Source organism: Sminthopsis crassicaudata, chromosome 5, assembly GCF_048593235.1.
Source record: "Sminthopsis crassicaudata isolate SCR6 chromosome 5, ASM4859323v1, whole genome shotgun sequence".
NCBI classification, from domain to species: domain Eukaryota; kingdom Metazoa; phylum Chordata; class Mammalia; order Dasyuromorphia; family Dasyuridae; genus Sminthopsis; species Sminthopsis crassicaudata.
Genome location: NC_133621.1, coordinates 182,794,320 through 182,810,091, shown reverse-complemented (window position 1 = coordinate 182,810,091; position 15,772 = coordinate 182,794,320). Strand labels below are relative to the sequence as shown.

At 31.7% G+C, this 15,772-nt stretch overlaps 1 protein-coding gene across 1 annotated transcript in view; it reads right to left on the bottom strand.

The window, feature by feature from the left end:
- The window catches only part of SLC15A5 (solute carrier family 15 member 5), a 162,592-nt gene that overhangs the window by 40,857 nt on the left and 105,963 nt on the right, over window positions 1-15,772 (bottom strand). Inside the window, exon 7 of the mRNA XM_074269592.1 lies at window positions 14,112-14,243. Coding sequence (XP_074125693.1) covers window positions 14,112-14,243 — 132 coding nt within the window. The remainder of the gene's footprint in view (window positions 1-14,111; window positions 14,244-15,772) is intronic.

The window sequence follows — 15,772 nt, the reverse complement described above, 5'->3', positions numbered from 1 at the left end:
ACTAGATATACAGATTTGGGGGTCATCTTCATAGACATGATAATTGAAATAATAGATGATCGTGAATCTTTAAGAGAAAGGGCATAGAGAAAATGAAGGAGGACCCACAATTGTTGCTGAAAAAGAAAAAAAAAAACTTTTACATAAAGAAAAATGATAGAATCTACGTACAAAGAATTTAAATTCTTTATTTCTCTATTCCTTTCATATGTGAATAGTATGATAGCTCAAATGGGTTCACAATGTAAAGTTCTATGAAACCTTAAAGTGTTATATAAATGTTAGTTTCTACTGCTACTGCTGCTGCTGTTACTCCTTCTCCTTCTCTCCCTACCCCCTTCCTTATTTCTGTAAAAGAAGAAGAGAAAGGATAATTTTCTATGAAAATTAAATAAAAGCCAACTGCAAAGAAATACAGAATTCAGGTAAAGTGAGAAAAGACATAATCTATTAGGAAGACTAGATAAAGAACTGCCTCTCAGATGAATTACTGAGAAGATTTGTTTGAGGCCAGAAAAATAACCATGGCTTCAGGGCATTTCAATCCATTCTTTCAATTGCATTTGGGCATTTTTAGAATTTGGAAACTTAAAACTCACAAAGGGGTAAATCAAATAAGTATTTAGAGACTAAGGGAAGTTTAAAAAAGAACTGTTGTTTTCCCCTTTGCCAGAAAAGTAAATTTCATGAGTTTTACCTCAAAAAGGGAAGATGAATTCTGTATCACCTGAAAGCTCTAATTTTGGGCCTGATTGCTCTTTACTGCCCTCTTTAGTTTTGAGATGGAGGAGAATGGAAAAAAATATTTGCTTTTCTGTGAGAATAGGCTTGTATAGCTGAAAGCAGATTGGACAATGTGAACTCCTTCTGAGTAAAGAGGTAGCTAGATTTATCAACATTGCCTAGAGAGCCAATGTGAAGAGTTTTTTAGTTTTCTGGCTTAAAGGAACTACTTGTCACTGCAACAATATAGCACTTTCAAAGACCTCTTTAGGGTAACTGTTAGTCAAAAGAGTTTGTTACTACTTTTTCAGCTTGAGAGCAGCTGTGGATTTGATCAGCAGGAGAGTAATGAAAATTAAAAAGGAAGGAAGTCACAGATAACTAGCATGATGCGGGGCAGATTTTTTCCCTGAAGGGACAAAGAATATTAAGGCCTATAGTCCAGAGTTTAAATTGACCTTACTCATATAATTCACCTTAAATAACTTTTTGTGAACTCACCTTTCCCTCATGAACACTATATGCATTTGGTGAGAGAATGAAACCCAGGTTGATGTGTGGATTGTGATGTCTTGACTATTAATGCATTTTAAATATTGAGTAACTTATATTATTGTTCTTACCTCTTGTCATCTCTAGTCAGAAAGATAGATGGGGAATCCAAGGTGTGTAATGAGAGAGAACCAAAATACTTTGATTCTATTACAGTTCTGAGCATAGTCCTGGGACTGGTCACACCCATAATTGGCAGTCTCCCAGATTTCCCAGCTCTGGCTTTAAACTTAATCTTAAACGGTGGTTAAAAGGAGCAGAAAGCCACTAGGAACAAGAAGATACCAACAACAGGTCATTGGGAACAATTACTAAAAGATGTTGGTATGTTTGTTGATATTTATTAAGTTCATAATTTTTAAAAAAGAAAAATTGCAAAAAGAAAGCTTAATCATGAGATCTGCCAGATGGTTGGACCTAAATGAAGCAGAGCTTTGGACAGGAGGCGGAGGTGCACAGATTGTAGGTGGTGGAGATGAAACTAGTTGTGATTTAGCACTAGCAAAAATATCAAATTTTGGAATCTGTATCCCTCACCTCCATGCCAAGACATCCAGACATTTATTAGGAAAAATGACACCTGTCTATTGTTCTTTCTGTCTTTCCCTGGGAAAATACATTCTTTCAAGAGCTTTCCTTTTTTTTTTTTTTTCCTATTAGGGAAAGTTGTTTGTCATTTTATCCAGCAACAAGGGAAAGTAATCTGGGATTTACAAATGTGTTTGTTCCTTACTACTTTCAGTTTAGATAAAAAATTTTTAACTTGTTGTAAAACATATAAAGTCCTATTTGTTTATCATGTGTAATCTGAAAAGAAGGGAGATGCCAAGTAGAAAGGATTTGTTAACTCAAAGTGGCTTGGGGCTCAAAGCTGGAAATTTAATAGAAACAAGAGTATTTTATGTGATTTAATGACAGTACTAAAAAAAAGGAAAGGAAACTATCTCTAGAAAGATACCTTTAAGAAACGAGATGATATAGCCCCAGAAGTGGAAGAAAGAAGCAATAAGAAGCTATTTTCCTTACCCTTGAAATAAGCACATGCTTAATTTAAAAGGAAAGCTGTAATACAAAAGAGGAATGGGTTGTAAGATAAAGTTCCTGCCCATACCAAAGGAGTGGTGGATGATTCCTTTTGACATGTGCAAAATGATCCTCCTCCATCTTTCTTGATCAGCAGAACTCCCTAATGACCATATCAATATAGTATAGTGGAAAGGACTAGATTGGAAGCCAGTATAATTGGGATATAGTCCAGTTTCTTCTGGCAACTAGTTATGTGAGCTTAGGCAAATCATTTATCATTTTACCCTTGGGGTCTTCATCTCTGAAATGGAGGGTTGAGACTAGATAAGAGGTCATAATCTCTTTTTTTTGCAAAGCCTATTGCCCCCTTTGTAGAATAATTTTAAAAGCTTAAAATAAAGAACATAAGATTACAAAAAAAACCCAATTATACAAAAATGCAATCATCAAAATAATTAAAAGAAAAACAAGCTCATAAAACTCCAGGTTAAGAATTCTTGTACTAAATAATGTACAGGGCCTCTTTCAACTCTATACCTTTAGCTTCAACAACAACAACAAAAAAACATACTTTGTAGATAGAATGTTTCTGGCTAGTATTAATACTATCAGCATTAATTAAATGTACTTATCAATACTAAATATGAATCAATTATTTCTAAAGAATTTCTATTCTTTATGTGATCTTTAATGTAGGTTTTATTTATATTACAAGACAGAGCCCAGTATCTTGAACATAGAGGTGCTCAATTTTTATTAGCTGAATGAAAATAAATTCCCAAACTTTTTTGAAAAAAATTGAATGAATTTAAATAATGCAATATAGTTAACTATATTTCCCCTTTATTTTTGTTTTTAATGACAATTTATTCTCTTATTTGTGTAGATTATATGATGTATATTAAATAGTATAGACAATTGAAACATTCACTTTTGGCTTTTGAGAAAATAATTAATATTAAAGACAAGTTCCTTTATGATTTGAATCCTCATTTTTTTTAATTCTAAGTCTAAGATTGTGGTGATTGTACCAACCAGCTACCATTTTCACTTTCTATTTTCCTTATTTGCGAAATGAAGAAGCTGGAAGAAAGGATCACTGAGTAGCATTATATGAACTCTCCAGTTTTCTTCTCACTGGAACCAGGATCTAGGTTGAACTTTGAGGGAAAATGCTGAATTTAAAGTAAAAAAGAATGCATACCTTGAATACAGGAACAGGTTTGTCAAATCCTGACCCACCGCTTTTCTTTATATACAGTTTTTTTTTTCCAGGTTTATTTTAGCAGCAAGTTCCTATTTTATAAGTGACTCAGTGATTCATGCTGACATGCCTGTCAGCAGCCGCTAAAATTGATGGATATTTAAATGAGAGTTTTAAAAGGATCTCATTTTTATTTAATATGGTTTTGATGGAAATTAAATACCTAGATTCTTTGTTCCTCCTCTGAACTTTGAGGAGGTGGGAAAGGAGGGGTAAGGAGGTGCATCTCTTGGCCTCTTCTTACATCCAATTACCCTTTTCCTCTGAGGTATTTTGCTTTGGACCTTTTCTATTATCAGTGTGTCCATAACTAAGATATAATTTCCCCTGAATTCTATTTTGTTATTTATGTCACAAGGGTAAGTTGGAACTCACAAGTGTGAGAAAATTGATACTGTTGCTAATGGAATACAGTAGAAATAAGCAGTCTGACTGACTTCTTCATTCCCTTATATCTGTATTGCTATTCTATTGCTAAAGTATTCCTGAAATGATTAGTGTAGGAGGATGGGTTTGGTCTTGAATCTTCTCCCTTAAAGCTTTGAGAGTTGAAGATCCCAGAAGGATCAGTTTTCTCACTTGTACTGAAAATGTCACTCTAACAGTTATCTGTCTGCACAGTCAAATTTCAAGAATACGTTTGAATTTACCGCATTCACACCATTTTCTGTCATGGTGCTAAAAATGAGTAATGCAGTCTAGAGCTTGTGAGGTTGTGATAACTGATCAACTTTGCCAATAAAAAAAACAAAAAACAAAAAACCCACATACATATATTCAGCTGACATTATGAAGCCATAAAAGGTTTGAAAAAAATCTAAATATGAAATTCAAGTTTGAGGGATGTGGTTTTCACATTGTCTGTGTCTGCCCTCAACAACTGATGGCTTTGTGATGGCTGATTTAATAAAAAAAAGTCAATATGGTTGTTAGGATAAATTGCATTTCACTTTCCTGGATTTTAAATTAATTTGATCATCATAGTGTTTGATCTGCTATCAATAATAAAATCCTTAGAGTTGCTATAGCACTTTACATTTTTAAAGTATTTTCATATCCATTCAAAAGCAATTAATAATCTATTAGATACTGATTATGTGTATAGCATTATGCTAGGTGATGGGGATATGAAATAAATAACAAAGTCTCTGACTTCAAGTAGCTTAGATTCTGGATTTGTTATCTGATTTTATCTCCTGACATCTTTTTGAAGTAGAAAGGACAGGTATTATTAATTGCATTTTATAAATAAGGAATTTAACTGACCTACCTAAGTAATCTTAATTAAACACTTTTTGAATTCATACTTGTGGAACAAATGAAAAGCATACACTAGAAATCATCAGGGATTTATTCTGAATAAGGTCAAATTAATCTATTTTGCTTTTTTGGATAATATTACCAGATATGAAGACCACAGATATAATGTATAGTTATTTCAGTGAAGTAACTGAAAAATTCTTTCATGGTTCCCCTGTGGATGTGATGAAGCCATGTGTGGAGGCAGGTGAAATCATGTAGAATGTTTACACTTATTTCTGGTCCATAGTTGGAGTCCTATATTGGGTTTTATACAGTTCATCTCAAGACAGACATTAACAAACCAGAGTGCAGAAACAAATGGTTGATGTAAGATGAATGATTTGGCTAGTGTATTATATGAGGAACATTCAGAGAGTTAGTTTCAATTTGGTCTAGCAGGAAGAGAAAATATATGGAGAATGGGATAACTGTTCCTAAGTATTTAAAGGAATATCTTGTGAATAAAGGAGTAGTTAGGTAACTTGGGTCACTAAGTTTCTCTGAACATTAATTTCCTTCTCTGCATGATGAAGGTTCACTATAATGGTCTTTCATCACTACAGTTATGAGATAGCATTGGATAAAATGATGGACTTGGATTCAGAATGAATGACTTTAAATCCAAGACTGTAATTTATTATTTTTAAGTGATGGTATATAAATTTTAAAAAATTAGCTTCAGGTTTTCTAACTGTAAAAACAGGGACCATGTTTTTTTCAATAATCTCACAGAGTTGCTGTTAAAAAAAAAAAGAACTTTGTAATCCATGATATTAGAGTTATTTTATATAGCTCTCAAGGGAAGATCTGTTACCAAAGAACAAAATTAATGAACATGAATAATCATTTAGCATTCATTCAGAATTTGGAAGCATTCAGAATAATGATTAAACTCAATAAAAGAAATCTAATAACTTGAGGTACATTTAAGTGAAGTACACTGCTTAAATTAATAATGTGCTTTTAGGTATTTCCTGTGTTCAGGTAGAAAAAGAACGGTCATTTTAGAGTGATGTTAGTTTGCTTTATAAGTTAGGCTGAATGGTCAGGAGGCAACTAGATGGCACTTTAGATAAAAGATTTGGCTTGGAGTCAGGAAGAACTACTTTGAGTATGGCCTCTGACACTTGTGAATTGTATGACTCTATGAAAAACACTTAACATCAGTTTATCTGTTTCCTTAACTCTGAAATAGGGATGATAATAGCACTTACCTCTCAATTTTGTTGTGAGAATCAAAACAGATTATATTGAGAATTACTTCAAGCATATCTGACTATGATCTCATTTGGTTTTCTTGGAACAGATAGTGGAGTGGTTAACATTTCCATTACCTTCTCCAATTTCACAGATAAGGAAACTGAGGAAAATAGTGTTAAATGACTTGCCTAGGGTTACATAGCTTGTAAATGTCTAAGACCAAATTTGAACCCAAGAAGAGTCTTCCTGCCTCCAGGTCTGGTACTCAATCCACTGAGCCACTTAGTTGTCCTATTAAATTCATAGTAGGTGCTTAATAAATACTCATTCCCTTCTTCTCTTCCTTCCTTCCTTCCTTCCTTCCTTCCTTCCTTCCTTCCTTCCTTCCTTCCTTCCTTCCTTCCTTCCTTCCTTCCTTCCTTCCTTCCTTCCTTCCTTCCTTCCTTCCTTCCTTCCTCCCTTCCTTCTTTCCCAATTCTAAAGTTTTAAATTGGATAATTTTAAATTTTATTATGCACATTGAGAAATCAAAATGTTACTGTGACTATACACACACACAAACACACACACACACACACACACACACACACACACACACACACACACACATATATATATATATATATATATATATTTTTTTTTTTTTTTACTTTTCCTGTTGAAATCACTTCCTTTCATTGACTTCCCCAAAATGAAAGATGTGCTGGGATTATCAGCATGCTTATGTTTGAATTTTTGCTTTTGTATCATACCCAGCATATCATCTGTTGGCAAATAGTAATAAAATATTGCAACTTTCATAGTATATCAGGAAATGAGTATAATTAATAGATAAATCAATATAAGATTGTTTAGTATAGAGAAAAATTCTCTCCAAGATTTATACTCAATTTAAAAAAAAACAAAAAACAAAAACAACCTAAGTTAAATTACAGAAAGGATCTTATTAAAAGGCAGTTTCACTCTCTATATGGAACCCAAGGATAACATCAGAGTGAATCTCCATCACACATTGCCTTAAGCATACCTATATAGGAAAATCCATATTTTTTAAAAAAAGATAAATTTGGAGGATAATATAGAGCTTACAAAAGAACTCACACAAGGATTTCTTAAAATAACATTTAAAAATATACCTCCATTGTGTATTCTACAACTCTTTACTGTTGTAGCAATTGTTGTCTCTTTAAAATAGATTGCATAGCTTCAGGCTATTCTAAAAAAAGCAGGAGGTACAATAATGATTTCAGATAAAGCAATAATAAAAATTGATAATGTCAAGAGAAATAAAATCCCAAGAAACTACATTATGCTTAAAGGTAACATAGATAATGAAAAAAATAACATTATTAAATATATATGTACCAAATGACAATGTCAAAGTTGTGAAAAACAAAACTAAGATGAGATCTCCAAGATGGCAGAATTGTTTTCAGCATAACTTTTTCAACCTAACAATCTCAAAAGAAGGAAATATGAGCCAAGTCTAGTGTAATTAAAACTAAATCTGCAAGATATGAAGAGATATATACTGCACATGAGCAAAGCTTTATGAAACAATATCAGAGAAATGAAATAACTAAAAATCTGACTTACCAACTCCTTCTCAAGGGGGTTTGTAACAGGTTTGGCTAACTAAAACAAAACATAGTCTTATTTGGTTACATGACTTATTTGTGGTAGCCTAGCTCTATCTCTTCCCAAAATAGAAGTCAATATATAAAAAAAGAAAGGGAAGATAATTTGGATGTGAGGGCAGAAGTGGTAGCACAGAGGCAACTAAAAAGGGTACTTCCATATCCAAGAGAAAGGGAATTAGATACCTAATTGGAGTTAGTCCTTTCCTATAATGTATTTATTTGAACAGATAGTAAGCTGGGCATACAAAACTATCACCAGGGAAGAATAAAAAAGCTTAGTCTCATGAATTTATGTTGGAGACCTTCTATATGTCAGAGAAATTGGAGGAGAAAGGGCAATAGGGACAGAGTAAGGAGGGAAAAAAGAGATAAAGTACTAGAAAACAAATAAAGGATAATAAAAAATCAAGAGAGAAAGACTAGGAATAAGACTATCTCTTAAGCAAACAAACCAATAAGACGACTCATAAAACAGAAGAGAAAATGATTTAGACTTTTTTAATAAGCCTATTAACATATTGAGAAAATGTTATACTTTGAAGGAAAATGAATTCAAAGTCCTGATTGACGAAGAAACATTTGTTGTTTATCCAGGAATCACTGAATAGTGGCAAATAAATCCAGAGTTGTTCAACATAAAAGCAAAACTTTTCAAAGAAGATATTAGCATGATAAATAGGTCAGAAACCAGAGGTTTCAAAATAGAAATAACCAAGACAAAAAATTGAATAGATAACTGGGACCAAATGATGGGGGATCTCTCCATAAGCAATGGAAGTTAGTTTAGTACCTCATCAACTTTTCACCAGGACAATTACAATAGCTTTCTAATTTTTTCTCTGCCTTAATTTTCCTCTTACTAAAATCTATCATACAAATATTTGCTAAAGTGATTTTCCTATAGTATAGGTGTGACCATATGCCCATTCCACTCCTCAAAATAATTCATTGGATTCCTATTACCTCCATGATAAAATATGCCACTTGGCATTTCAAGGTCTTCATTACCTGGTTCCATTTCCTCTTCCACCATGCTCACACACATTACTCCTCATAACACATTCTATGACCTAACCATATGGTCTATTTGCTATCCTTACACATTTGCATTGGTTATTCTCAATGTTTGCAATGCTCTCACTCTGTATCTTTCCTTCTTAAAATCCTAGATTCCCTTCAAAATCAAGTACCTGTAGTTCCCCAGAGGTGCTAGTGACCTCTTTTCTGAAATTATCTCCCACTTACTCTCTATATACCTTGTATATACTTAACTACTTCCATATTATCTTCTCTATTAGAACATAAGCTTACTGAATGCAAAAATTGTTTTCATTTTTTATTTTTAGATTTGGAATAGTACTTGGTGCATATCAAACATTTGATGACTGCTTTTTAATTGAATTGCAAAACAAAATTATAAAAGTACAAGCAAATTTTCCAGAAGAAAAGTTAAGTAGTAATAATTTGAAAGAACAATATGTTTCATGAAAGAAATATGTTAAAAATATATGTGAATACATAATTAAAATGAGAGGCTGAAACAAATTTAGTATGTGTCATCAGATGAATACCAAAAAATCAGTAGTTGTAAGCAGGCTGTCAGGCTGTGGATAAGAATAAGGACTGGATATAGAAAATTCTATAGAAAATAGAGTCTTGGTATAGAGAAGTTTTGGATAATGAAGCTTCCTTGTCCAATGCAGGTTATTGCTTTTTTTTAAATGTTAAAAAATTGCTTAGAAAAGTAAAAAACTAATTTGCAAAGGGTCACATATATTTCAGAGACAGATCTTAAATCTAGTCTTTGAGGTAAACAAGATGTCTTTGAGGACAATACTTTATTCATTGTATAATAACTGTCTCTTCTTACAATTAGACAAGGAAAGGTTAAAAATTCAAAAAAAGTGACAAACAGGTAAAGTATATGATGCTTTAAGCAACCATACACTATGAAACAATATCAGCAATATACATATATACATAGAAGGTCATAACATCTAAATTCACAAGGAAAATGCAACAATTTTATAATTACATAGATTTTAAAAAGTATCTTTAGGAAACTTCAATGTTACTCTCTCAGACCTTGAAAAATCTAGCAGAATGAGAAAGTAAATATATGGACCTAAAGCAGTCTGAAAAAATTAGAAGTGAAAAAAATATGACATTTTTATGAATTGAGAGACAAAAAATATACACTTTCCTAAAATCAGGTGGTAGCTTTAAAAAGCAGACAATATGTTATGGCACAGAGAGATTGCAAATAATAAAAGAAGAAATATTAAACATATTCTCTTTATAGGCCATATTATAATAACATTAGTAATTAGTACAGAGACCATATAGCATAGACCAGAGAAATATATAGATTAAGATATAGTAATCATACCTCAGATAATAAGCAGCTCAACAGAAAAGTCATGACAAATTTAACAATTTGTGAAAGAGAAAAATAATCATGAAACAACATATCAAAATTTCAGAAGTACTATTCTCACAGGAAAATTTATTTCTGAAAATATTTAATAAGATAGAATAAAAGGATTAATAAATTGAGCATGTGATTTAAAAACCTATAAAATAAACAACTTAGTACATCAACCTTATCAATATTTAAGGAGTAATTAAGGACTCTATTGTATAAATTATTTTCAATAATTGAGAAAGTATTACACTAAATTTCCTTTATGAGAGAAAATTTAATGCCTGATTCAGGAAAGGAAAAAGCATAGAAAAAGAAATTTGGACCAGTATGACTAATGAATACTTATTTTAAAATTTAGCTAAAGTCCCAAGTTTAAAAAATACAGGAATATACATACAAACATATGCATATATGCAGTATTGCAAGCAAACAACAAATTATACAATTATAGAAACAGATGCAGAAAAAGTCTCTGGCAAAATTCAACATTCATTTAAGTTAAAGTGCTAGAAAGTACAGGCAAATGAAAAATGTTATATTAATTATGTTTACATAGTAATTTATGTTTTTATAGTAAGCTATTTACATTTCTCCATAGATGATGATGTATCTATATATAAACCAGTAGTCAAATTGGACATTTGAGTGCCCGAACTTTCTGTTTATATAAGATAGAGAGAAAATTTCCAAAAGTAAAATGAGTTTATATACATACAAATAAGCATATATAAAAATATATATGTATGAAACATATCTATGTATAACAATAATTACAATTATTTGCAATGTACATAAACTGAAAACTTCCTCAATTAAATTTAGGGGGTATAGCAATATCTTGCTATACCATTATTGAACATTTATATAAGACAAGAGATCAATATTATAGATAGAAGAAAAACAATTATTCCTTTTTGTAGGTCATATGAAGCTCTACTTAGAATATTTCAATGTGTTAAGGAAAAACTGTGATAATAATAGCTTCAACAAATTATCAAGCCACATAAATCTAAAATATATTAATATTTATGTTCAGCATTTTAAAAAGAATAGAAAATGATGAAAACATCCATTAAATATAACTTCAAAAGGCAAAAGGCAAAATGCTTGGTTGTTAATCTACCAAGACATACATAGATATATATCCTTTTGTGTAAGTGTTTGGGTGTGTGTATGTATGTTTAGAGTACACTTTACAGAATGAAAGGAAAACCAAATATTTGGACAGCTATTCAATGCCCATGTTTGGGCAAATCAATGTAATAAAATAATTTTATTATTCAAATTAATTTATAGCTGTAGGACTATATCCAATAGCTACAGAAATACTTTATAGAACTAGATGAAATAATAACCAAGTTCATTTGGAGGAACTAAAGCTCTAGAATACCAAAGCAAATAGAGGAGAGAAAGTAAGAATGAAGGAATCATCTCATGGCCAGATCAAAATATACTAAATAACAAAAACTATTTGGTATAATATAAAAGTATGTAAGTGGAGTGCCTACATAGAGAGAATTAAAAATAAGCAATCTCAAAAGACCATTGTTCTACTAATTGAGAACTTAATCTACTTATAAAAGAACTTTTTTTTTTTTTTTTTTTTTGGCAAATACTGTTATGAAAATGGGAAAGTAATTAGGCATAACCTGGGTTTTTTGCTAACACTTTATAATGTACACAACCAACATGAATGGATACCAATTTAAATATAAAAGATCAATCCTACAAAAATGAACTGAGAACAAGACTAAATACCTTTCATAACTATGATAAGGAGAAGACTTTTTAACTAACAATAGATAAAGGAAATTATAAAAGAAAGAAAAACTAGATAATTTCCATAGTTTGGAATTAAAATGCTTTTGCATAAATAAAATTCATGCTACTGTTAGAAAAGAGTAAACTGTCCAATAGGGAAAAAATCTTTTTTTGCTCATTGTCTGATATCTAAGATATATATTAATGCAAATATAGAAATTGAGGAGTCATTCCTCAGTGGTCAAAATAATTAAGCAAATAGTTCTCCAAAGAATAGCAAAATATTAACACAACATGAAAGAATCCTCCAAATCATTAATAGTAAAGGAAATGAAATTCAGAATAACTCAGATGTTTCAAATCATACCCAGAAAATTGGAAAAATGTCAGGAAATAGAAATAATCAACACTATAGAGACAGTGTGAAGATAGGCACACATTATTTGTTTAATTGTGAATTTGTCTTTTTTTGGAAAACAAATTGAAATAATGCTAAAAAGTGATTAAAATGTGCATATCTGTTTCAACAGATTTTACTACGAAGAATATGCCTCAATATTGTAAAAGAGAGAATGATCACAATCAAAATAGCTACGGGAAGAATTTTTTATAACAAAGAACTGGAAACAAAGTTGGCTGACCATAAATAAATAACTTTAAAAAAATCTATTAAGCACTTTTTAAGTGCCAGGTGACAGGAACAACAACTCCTACCCTGAAGTTTATATTCTAATGGGAGAGAAAACACATTTAGGACAGCAGTTGCCAGTATGGAAAGAATGGGCTAGGGAATTAGAGATTTTGCATGGAATCACAGAGCAGCTGATTGCCACATACTTTCTGGTACCAGTGGTAGTTTTAATTGGATTACTATTCATAGAGCAAGAAATAAAAAGAAGAGACTGGGGGTGACAGGGCAGATGATAAAATACTTATCAATTGGAGCATGGATTATGCTACAGAAATTTAAAAGAATTTCACTGTCACAAGAAATAATAAATAGGACATATTCCTATATACATGTGTTTTTTATGTGAAGGTTTATATAAAAAAGTTTTATATAAAAACAAAGTGAAGTAATAGAAGTATATACAATGATTAGATGTAAATAATAACAACAAATCTGAATGTGACAAAAATGAATGTGACAGAAGAGTTTAGTCTTGAAAAATAGTTAAGATCTTTTGGATTGGAGAGTAAGAGAAGTGAGAAGATGTAAATATGGCAGGGTTGTGGTGCTGAAAGTACAGAAATAAAGAGAAAGGTAAAACAATGACTGCTGGCTATCTAATCATTTTGTACTATTTATTTACCAATTGACTCTATGGTAAAAGCTAGCACAGATTTTATACATACTTATCCAAGTATATTTTTGCTTTGGTTTAAAGTTGCTAAAAAAAGTTTATCCTATGGTCATGTGGTTACAGAGCACCAGAATATACCAAATTCAAGAGATGACAGCATTTTGTCTATTAGTGGGACTCAGAGGTAATTTTAATCAGTTGCATGCACGAATCCACAGACTCCCTTGACAATGAATCATTCTTTAGAGAGAGAGGTATAGGTAAGGTCGGTGATGTCCTGGTTAACTATAGAGCACATTGTACTTCCTTGGGACTTCCACCTTATCAAGGCCGAACAATTTACCAGGACTCCTCTATAAATGGCAAAAAAAATGCTGCCTGGTGGTTAAACTAATGACAAAATTCTCTAAGTAATTAAATATGAATAGATCAGTTCCTCAACCATCATCCTGTCATTTAGCAGTTTGCTCTTTGAAAAATTCTGAAAAAAAATGTATTCTCCAAAAAATATCTTGTATACTTATAACTTGTCTCTAACAATTGTGTACCCTTAGGATGGATATGAATAAGTATTACAGAATAAAGCTCTATTGATAGATCTATTAGGTGTATGCTTTAGTCATTGTGTTTTAAAGTACACCAAAGTACACAATAAACAAGTCTGCAAGAGAAGTGACATTCTGTAATTACCTCTTCCTATCAAAAGAAAAACAATTCACAGAAATTTAATTAATACAACAAGTCTATTTCCTATCTTAATTCTATCTTAATTGCAAAAGCAAATCAATTAGGATCAACAGGAACTAGTGCAGCCCCTATGCTGTTTTAAGTTTCACCTAACAATTCCTTAGTCAGTACGATCAATATATAGAAGTGCTTAATAGACGTTGAATTGAATTTAATCATGAACATACCTTCTGAAGTTGTATATACCACCTTTACCAGCAGTGCCCCCACGAAGCAAGCAAATCCATTAAATAGAGCCAAAAAATTCATGGAGATTCCTCTGACTCTACTTGGTATGAACCTATATGATATTATGGAACCTTAGGGAGGCAAGAAAGGCAGAGTTCAGAAAAATCTACACCACAAAATGCTGTTTCAGATATTGCCTAAATTCTATTGTTTTAAATTCCAGATAAAATATTATGGAAGTGCAATGGGATAGGGTTGGTGTGTCAAAATGAGTAGCAGTCAATGTCTACAAAGATGAAAATCCAGCAGAGCATAATTTTGTCAGTTATGAAAAGTGGGTTAAAATAGGAATCTTATAATATTCAGGAAATCTCTCCACAATTTGTTAAAATGGTAATTTTTGATACATTTCTATACTGAGGTAGGCAATCTTTTGCATCTCATTTTAGTATAAGCATGATGGGATTCTGTTTACATTAATTTGAATATAGAAATTTAATCTTACTTACAAAATAAAATCAATTTTTTTGAGACACTACTATATGCAAGACACTGTCAGACATTAGATTGTTGTTGCTTTTTAAAAATTGTTGAGCTGATTGTTCATCTAGAGTTAGTGTAGAGCAATAGGGCCACAGTGAGTCTTTGGAATGATTCCTTTCTCTCTTCTCTACATTATTATTAAAGTAATTGTGTGCATCTCAGTCTCATAGGTTTAGGGAGGAAAATGAAAATAAAAGGTTGAAGTACTTTCTCCCCTGGCTCCTCTCTTCAGAAAATGATTGCTTTTAATCTCTTTCTCCCTCTTGCTGGTCCCATAGTTATGACCTTTTCTTGATCAAGACTAAATGAAACAGTCCATAGACTTGGAATTAAAGAGATCAGAGTTCAAATTCTGTCTAAATGTAAGCTATTCACTTTCTCTTTTTTCACTGACTATTCATGATTGAGAAACTAAATATATCACAAAGAAACAATAACTGTTCAAAATTTTGTATAAACAGTAAGACACTTTAACAGTAAGAAAAGAAATTGTAAGTAACAAAAGAAAAGAACAGAAAAATCTTAAGAGTAAATGCTTGCCATTGCTAGGAAGGGATGGAGTTAAATTGTAATTTTTTTGGTGTGGATTTTGGACAATTAGAGACCACAAAAAGGGAGAACTTAACAGTTACTCAAGGAATATCCATTAAATGCTTTCCATGAGATGGATACCATGCTAAAGACTCCTAATAGAAATACAGGCAAAAAAGAAAGATACTCCTTCTTCTCAAAGAACTTATACTGGAATGTGGGGTAGGATTGGGGGAAAGGAGGAAGACAATATATAAAAACAAAGTGAAAGGGAAATATTATGTTTGTGTGTGGGGGAGGGTAGTGGTGAAGGTATTCAGTATCAGAGCATGGTAGAGAAGTTGGGAATATATGCAGCTTGTTGAGAAATGAACCTTAAGCCACCTTGAAAGCCTAGTGTTAGATCCCACTTAAAATGTCTGCTGGAATCTGTCTATTTGTCTCTTTCTCTCTTCCTCTTTTTAAAAATATTATATAATATAGCATCGGGTGTACATGTGTATGTGTGTGTGAATACACACACACATAGAGAGAGTAACTATGAGGTATGAGACTAAACTTATGGGAAAGGAACAGATAAAGTGGG